At 36.9% G+C, this 8,234-nt stretch overlaps 1 protein-coding gene across 5 annotated transcripts; it reads left to right on the top strand.

Moving 5' to 3' along the window:
- Positions 1 to 1,565: 1,565 nt before the first annotated feature.
- Positions 1,566 to 7,851, top strand: LOC145159889 (TATA-binding protein-associated factor BTAF1-like). Of its 5 annotated transcripts, XM_079078945.1 has the most exons (15): positions 1,566 to 2,202; positions 3,094 to 3,261; positions 3,349 to 3,519; positions 3,642 to 3,990; positions 4,244 to 5,162; positions 5,235 to 5,307; positions 5,382 to 5,486; positions 5,764 to 5,898; positions 5,984 to 6,102; positions 6,179 to 6,249; positions 6,356 to 6,722; positions 6,806 to 7,010; positions 7,103 to 7,201; positions 7,296 to 7,399; positions 7,552 to 7,851. In XM_079078945.1, the coding sequence occupies exons 3-5, from the start codon at positions 3,509 to 3,511 to the stop codon at positions 4,697 to 4,699; spliced, it is 816 nt and encodes a 271-aa protein (XP_078935071.1). In that variant the 5' UTR covers positions 1,566 to 2,202; positions 3,094 to 3,261; positions 3,349 to 3,508; the 3' UTR covers positions 4,700 to 5,162; positions 5,235 to 5,307; positions 5,382 to 5,486; positions 5,764 to 5,898; positions 5,984 to 6,102; positions 6,179 to 6,249; positions 6,356 to 6,722; positions 6,806 to 7,010; positions 7,103 to 7,201; positions 7,296 to 7,399; positions 7,552 to 7,851. The 5 variants fall into 5 exon arrangements, with proteins under 5 accessions (XP_078935071.1, XP_078935068.1, XP_078935066.1 ...); XM_079078942.1 differs by having other exon boundaries at positions 6,184 to 6,249; positions 7,103 to 7,399; XM_079078940.1 differs by having other exon boundaries at positions 7,103 to 7,399.
- Positions 7,852 to 8,234: the final 383 nt, after the last annotated feature.

The following is an 8,234-nucleotide window of genomic DNA, read 5'->3' as shown; positions in this document are numbered from 1 at the left end:
CGAAATATTAGAAAGTGGGGCCGTGAAACTCACCCTAGTAGCGTGATCTATAGAATCTAAGCGGACAGAAGCTCGTCATAGTCAGGCTCGGGAAGGAAAACGGCCTTCGGAAACGAGAGAGAAAGAAGAGATTTGGTGTAAGGAATGAAATGGTCTTGATCGCTATTTATAGGCTCTTCTGGGCCATTTCACGTTGTGGCATACCCAGGGTCACGTCGTGGACATCCATGAGTTATCCGGTAGCTTTAACACATGTTTTCTAGCCCTGATTAGTGTCCCAGACACGTTTCACGTCGTGGCTTAAGGCGGCTAGGGTTTTTGCCACGTGTCATGCCCTTAGACAGCTGCATCTTCGGAAGGCCATAACTTTTGCATACGAACTCCGTTTTTGACGTTCTTTATATGCACGCGTAGCTAATTCCAAGTACTACGACTTTCGTTTAGACTCCAATAGCTAATTCTAAGTCTATTTTAAATTCCTCTTATTATAGAGATTTATAGTGCTCGGTTTATCATAACTTCTTCACGCGAAGTCAGATTTAGATGTTCTCTACATTTTTGGAATCGTATGGACGTATACTTTGAGTTGTATCATGAAATTTCATATTTTAACATGGATTACATAGTAATTTTATCACATTACTAGTTTAACAAAATCACATTACATGATTGGCATAATCACATGTGATTGTTATTGACCTAATTTTGACGGGTGTTACACTTAGAGGATTCGGGATCGTTCTTGAGGAAAATACAGATAGATGTGGAAGGTAGTATTGGGCCCGTACTACTGAAGCATAGGATCCATACGTGAATCATGGAAAGTCACAGAAATTCAAAGGAGTTGGTGGAGGGTAGGAACATGGTTTAGCACCATGAATCCGTTGCAGCATGTTGGTATTTATCAACCTTTCGGTTATAGCTGTCTGGGATGAAGACGGGTCTGATGATTGTTTGGGCCTTAATGGCCATGTCAGGTTGGGATTGAATGGTGTAAATCTAGATGAGTATTTGATTTTGGAGGTCTTGGGGGGGGGGTGCTTAAGTAGTGCCAGTCTGAGTCGCGGGACTCAAAGAGGGAGAAATTGGGATGAGCGGCTTGAAGATTGCAGCCTTCAGGCTGAGTGATCGGCTGATGGCTTATGATGTCATTTCCTATAATGATGATTTTGTTCTTCTAGTTTTCTATGTTGGGAGAAAGAGATAGTGAGCGTATGATTTCATAAATTGGAGGACGACCCAGTTGGGGAAACTAGATGGTTGCAGTATTTGCGGAAAGGGTGGAACACTACTAGAAAACAGACCTTTAATGACGCGTTTTTTACGAAACGCACTGATTAATGATACGCAAAAGGGCGTGCCCTAAAAATAATGTTAGATCTTTAGAAATTTGAAGAATTTAGCACGCGCATTTTTGCGTGGCCTAAAATTAGTGTCTCGCAAAAAAAAACACGGAGGCCGCTTATTATAAAATGTGCGTCATCTGAACATGTCGTTTTATAATTTTTTTTTAATGAAATGCTCGTTTTTAGTCCGGGGGGGGGGGGGGGGGTGGCATCCCAAAAATTAAACCCCCCGCCTATTTGCTCCTCTCTCTGTCTCCCTTGTTCCGTCTACTGATGATGCCTCCACCTTCTTCCATCGATGCTAATCTTTGAATTGGCTAGAAAGAAACCCTAGGGCCTTCATCTTCACCTACATCCAGCACCTCCAACCCTTCTTCGTTCGGCCAACACAACTCGGGCTTTAATCTGCAAGAAAACCTCCAACTACATCCTCTACATGAAAAAAAAAAACCCTAATTGGCAGCCACATGTTGACGTCAGGTGCCCTTGAGATGAAAGCCTCATTTTGATGTAGAGATCCCCTTGGGCTCTTATGATAGGGCCGATTTCTCATACATTTAGTTCTTACATCCCCTCTAAAAAAAACCCTAATATGCTATGATGATGATGTATGGGAAGATTGGGTGAAGGTAAACCATCTATGATCTATCCATCTAAATTCTATAACATTCCTCAATTTCTCAACCCCTTGATGAACAACGCTAACAATTTGGAGGGAGAAACGAAAATATTTCAGAGCCAAAATCATCTCTCAAAATTTCATGTTTCTTCTTCTCGCTGCCCATATCATCTCTAGATCCAACCCTCCTTCATTTCCATCTCCAGAATTCTCGCTAGCTCGCTCAACCCTCACTCAGTAAGTTCTGCTTTCTCATATTTCATTGTTTTAGTCTCCTTCTTCAATGTCAATGTATATTTTTTGTGTGTGAAGACTGTTTGTAATTGTATGTACTTGTACAGTGGTGTTAATTTTGATATTTTTCTTTTGTTTTTCGATATATCGTTTCCCAATTTCATCTTCTGCATTCGAAAATACCCGATTTTGCTATTTACTCCGTTTTAGGGTTTTTGGCTCACTTTACATTTATGTGTGAAATTGTTCCGCACATGACGTTAGAAGTTATTCTGAACTTGTAAATGTTAGCGATGGGGTTTTATGGAACCAGGTGTTTGGTTTTGATTACTTTAAATTCGTATAGCAAGAGGATATGAAATCAGTCTCAGTCTGATCATTGCTATATTTTTTTTGCTGTTGTTGTTATTGTTCTCATTCTCAGAAACGTAGATGCAAACTCAAACTGTATATCACCTGTACCCAATCGTGGTACGAAAGCGTTCCAAACGATTCCCGGATAACAAATCGATACGGTGTCGAGATAGTTCCAATCGGTACCCTGAACGAGTTTGATTCAGTAATCAAATAGTTCCAAAACGCGATTCTGGGTTTAATTTCTGAAATTAGTATGCCGATTTCTGATTTTGGAATCCCGATTTTGGAATGACGGGAAACTGCGGACTCTTCCACAGTGAATCTTAGAGACTCTTAATTCTTCTGATTTATTTAACTATTTTACACACTAATGTTCAATTTCTTATTCCGACTACTTTAAATTTGTATATAATACTCAATTTTTAAATCATGTTCTACAATAATTGTTAGTGTAGTCTGTACTACTTTTCCAACTTTCGATTTCTATAGGTGACACCATATCTTTCTTCTCTACTACTTATTTTCCCATATCTACAGTCTTTTGACTTCAAAGAACACAATAAATGAGTGGATTAGGAGCATAAGAGCATTGAATATTGATGTGACCACCATGCAATTTGAAGGGAGTAGAAAGAGGGGCAAAACAGTCTTTTCAGATTATGCTTGGTGTAGTGGAGATCAAGTTGATGTTTGGGTACAAGATAGGTAACCATTTAACTCAACTCGTTACATTTTCAGAACAGTCTTTTCAGATAAGAGCATTGAATATCTATGTTTTAATGTTTATTTCAGGAGCTTCTAGCATTTTTTCTTGATGGATTACATGAAGATCTAAACCGTGTGAAACACAAGCCTTACATAAAATCCAGAGATGCAGATGGTCGACCTGATGAAGAAGTTGCTGATGAATATTGGGCCAATCACATTGCTGGAAATGATTCAATAATTGTGGATGTCTGCCAAGTAAGCATCATCAATCATCAATTTTCATTCAACACTTGTTAAATAAGATAATTTGATGGGTTTGTTTGTTTGTTGAACATGGTCAATATAAGTCAACTTTGGTTTGTTTGTTTGTTGAACAGGGGCCCTAATCTGAGAAGATCATTGACTAATGAATCGAGTTACTCTGATAGCAAAGAACTTTCTAGTCAGGCTGCACTTTCTTCTAGGTCATCAACAAATGCATCTGGATCTTGGGATCAAGATCTAAAAACAAGTCAAATAGATACTAAAAATGGGAATGCAAGCTCAAGTTATTCGAATGAAAAGAGTCGTGAAGGGAGGTTATTAGAGACCATTGTAACATCTGGTGGTGTTCGCCTTCAACCTACTCGTGATGTCATTCAGGTGTTCTTAATGGAGGCCTCAAAATTGAATGCAGTAGCTTTAAGTCATGCTCTAGAAGCCAAACTCCAATCTCATATGTGGCAGGTATTTGATTGGTGTGTTTTTTTATCCTATACAAGATTTAGTTTCCTATGTTTGTCACATTGAAATCCTTTCATATCTTGCTTCATTACAGAAAAATAAATATGATATTTATTTTTCCAAAAGTCAAAAAGGCTAAATTGGAAAATGTATCAAGTTTTGATAAATAATATCCAGGTAAAAAATTATTACATATGCTAAAGGGTAACAAGCAAGATCTTACATAAATTATTTTTACTTTATTTATTTTTTTTAGGTGGTTCGATCTATTGCTTCAATGGTAGATGAGACATTACGCCCCCAACTAATGACACTCCTCCCATGCATTTTCACCTGTGTCCACCATTCTCATGTTGCTGTGAGACTATCTGCTTCAAGATGCATCGCATCAATGGCAAAGTCAATGACAGTCAACATCATGGGCTCAGTAATCGAAAACATAATCCCTATGTTGGGTGAAATGGCATCTGTGAATGCTAGACAAGGAGCAGGGATGCTAATGAGTCTACTTGTTCAAGGATTAGGCACTGATCTTGTTCCTTATGCAAGGCTGTTAGTTGTCCCTCTTTTAAGGTGTATGAGTGATTGTGATCATTCTGTTAGAAGAAGTGTCACACACAGCTTTGCTGCCCTTGTCCCTCTTTTACCCCTTGCATGTGGTGTCTCTCCTCCTCCTGGATTGAGTGAATGCCTGTTGTCTAGAAGTAGTTGAAAGTCACCCTGAGAAGGTATCAGCAAGAGGGTATAAACTGGTTAGCCTTTTTAAAGAGGTTTAACCTTCATGGAATTTTATGTGATGATATGGGGCTTGGTAAAACCCTACAAGCATTAGCAATTATGGCATCTGATATTGTGGAACGAAGAACTTCAAATAACAATGAGGACCCTCCATCTTTAATCATTTTCCCATCTACCCTTGTTGGACACTGGGTATATGAGATTGAAAATTTCATTGATGCCTTTGTTATATCTTCATTGATGCCTCTATTATATCTTCAAAGTTTCTAAACTACAATGTGATTCGTATAGATGTTTAGCATTTGAGACAGATGTTTTGGAACTATTGTGTTTTGGATGAAGGGCATATAATTAAGAATGCAAAATCGAAAATCACATGTGTTGTCAAACAGCTCAAGGCATAACACATGCTTATATTAATTGGAACACCAATTCAGGTTTGTTTATTTGCTCATTGAATTGGAGATTTGATTAGTTTAGTTATTCTGACTATGGTTTGTTTTATGCAGAATATATAATGTGTTGGAGTTGTGGTCTTTTTTTGACTTTTTGATGGCCGGATTTCTTGGAACAGAGAGACAGGTATGTTTTTATATCATTTACACTAATATAATCCCTATGTTATGCAATGCAACTGATTTTGGGTGTTTTTGTAGTTTCAAGCAACTTATGGGAAACCACTAGCTGCAGCTCGTGATTCTAAATGTTCAGCCAAGGATGCTGAAGCAGGTGTACATGCCATGGAAGCATTGCACAAACAGGTATGCAGGCAACTTTAGCTTTGTTTTTAGCAAGAAGAACACCTGGAATTCTTGTAAATATTGGTTTCCATCAAACATCTGTTGTCCCAAGTATGTTAGTCTTTCATCCTCTTACCATAATCACTAATACACAAGAATCATGTTACAAGCATTAAGTTAGTGTTTACAATGACGGAATCAACAAAGGAATGTAATCTTTTATCCACTTTAATATCTATAAACTTATGCCCTTAAATTATTTTTATATAATTTCCAATTTTACCCTTTTTGGTCTCAGAAATACAATGGGTCTACATCAGGCAGTGGCAGATTGCATTGAGCGTTGCCATGCTGCCAAAATGAGAACCGATCATACTTGGTTCAGGACAGTTGTGTTGGCTGGAGGCACTGCATGGTTTACCAGGGTTACCAGGTATAAATTAATTTATAAATATAAATGTTTTTAATTTTTAATATAATATTAATTTATAAATGCTTCATGTTTTAATTAATTGTAGAAGGATTAGAAAAGGAAGTACATGATCTTCTACCTCCCTCCATATCCAATGGAATTCGTGTTATCACTTCTCCTTACGGTGCAGATTCTGCATGGTATGGAGCAAAACTTCTCAGCAATGTAAGCATCCACAACCCTAATTTTTTTTTAATATTTCTTTTATGAATTAAAAAAAAGTATATTTTAATCTTTGTAGTTTAGCACATTTCCAAATTCATGGTGCATCACTGAGGAGACTCAGTCAAAGTCTAAAAGATCCCTCATATGGTGAAAACTTATATGCTACAAATAAGTGTCTTGTTGTAATCTATATAACTATGTAATAACAATATTTCAGTATTTCATTGAATTAATTTTTTCTCCCTCTTCTTAGTGATGTACAAAGCTTACCTCAGCAACTGGTGGGCCCGCTGTTGAATCATATATTTTGAAGGCTCTTCAGGTTGATCGTTCATACTTTGAAGATCAATCCATCATACAGCCATGTGTGACTGTTTTAAGATGTCTTAATAGCTCTCTATATGGTAGTTTCAAGTCTGAAACACAAGAGCTTCTCTTTCAAGAACTCGTGTGTTTGTTTTGAAGCTACAATGGTGACATTCAAAATGCTGCTAGAATCGCTTTGTTACAGATAAAGATTTCCACATCAATGGTGCAACACATGCTTGATTATGTTTTGGATAAATCAAGTCCATCAACTGGTACCCCACATGGGAAAAAGAAAAAGAAAGTAACAACAGGTAATAATATATTAATATTTATGATAAATTGTATTCATAATCTGTAAATGTGTCGTTTTTTTAATACAAGTTGTTTTCTGCAGTGGGATAGTCACTCCAAGAAAGTATTTGAAGACCTGATTTCCACTATTGTCCCATGTTGGCTATCAAGGACTGAAAATCCAGAAGAAGTGTTACAAGTTTTTTTGAATATATTACCTGATGTTACTGAACATAGATGGCTTTCGATCATTGTGCATCTTTTGAGTACTTTAGGGGAGAGTGGAAGCTTAGCTTCATTACAGAAAGGTAAGTTTGTCTATTCCAGTTTTATCCTTGCTAAACTGCCATGTGTACATGTGCACATTCTGATTACTTCATTTTCTCTGATATTGGTTCAGACTTGGTCAATTTTCTGCAATATATGAATCCTGTTTTCAAGTTGTTACAAAAGAGTGGGAAAAGTTAGAGACAGTTGGGGTTGGAGTTGCTACATATGAGTATCTTTGAAGAGATTTAGATTTTTTATGAGCATTTCATGATTTACAGCTTTTGTATTAACTTTTACACTTGATGCTTACATTGTTACAAAAGAGTGGCATGTTGTTGTTCGTGTTGACTACATTCCTTCTCGTGTTGACTTACCTGCTTTAGGCCATGGGAAATATGTTGAACTTGTTAATCCATTTCAATGGAAGGTAACTTTCTTCATTTATTTACTTGTTTGCTGCCAATTTGTATGCATAGTCATAGTTTGACTTAATTAGTTGCTTATTTTGTTTATTAGTTGCTTGTTTTCTAGCTTATTATAGTCACTGATTGGTTTCTTGTTATGCTTAAATCTTAACAGCTATCATGGCAACCTTCAACAGTAGTTTTGGACTGGCACCTTCTTGTAGAAGATATCGTGTACGTGTTCTTGTGCTGCTATTGTGGATTCGGGAACATCCTTGCTTACTGGTCCAATTGTATGTATCTCACGTGAAGCTTCTGTTAGAACTATTAATCTTAGGGATTTCAAGTTTTTCATATTTCTTGTATCTAATTAGTTTGTAATTTTCCGTTACAACTTTTATTGATTTGTTTTATCTTTCCATGGAACGATTATTTGTATGACATTAAATTTTATGCAATGGATTGTATTTTTGTATATGATATTTTATTTATTATGAGACATTAAATGCAAATTTAATTTGAAAATTAGTAAATCTATAAATAATATTTTTTTTAAACATATAAAATTACGATACGCAAAAATGTGTGTCATATTCATTTATGACATGGCCTTCCTTGACAGGGGCTTTAATGATACGCAATGCGAGTCGTAAATGCGCGTCGTAAGGTTACGACACGCAAATGCGTGTCGTCTTCCTTTATGACAGGGCCTTCTTTGATATGCATTGCGTGTCGTAAATGTGTGTCGTAAATAGTGTGTCGTAATTGCGCGTCATAAATGCGCGTCGTCTATAAACGACGCGCAAAAGCGTGTCGTCTCTCGTTATGACAGGGCCTTTCTTGACACGCATTTGCGCG

The sequence above is a fragment of the Lactuca virosa genome, chromosome 2 (genome assembly GCF_052849685.1).
Source record: "Lactuca virosa cultivar CGN04683 chromosome 2, Lactuca_virosa_CGN04683_v6, whole genome shotgun sequence".
Taxonomy (NCBI): domain Eukaryota; kingdom Viridiplantae; phylum Streptophyta; class Magnoliopsida; order Asterales; family Asteraceae; genus Lactuca; species Lactuca virosa.
Note: the sequence above shows the minus strand (reverse complement) of the source record. Positions and strands in the feature narration are given on the sequence as shown.

Bases quoted from the DNA above. Each gene is read 5' to 3' on its own strand.
- LOC145159889 (XM_079078944.1), top strand. The intron at 3,991-4,243 runs GTATTTGATTGG...TATTTTTTTTAG, and splicing joins TCCAATCTCATATGTGGCAG to GTGGTTCGATCTATTGCTTC.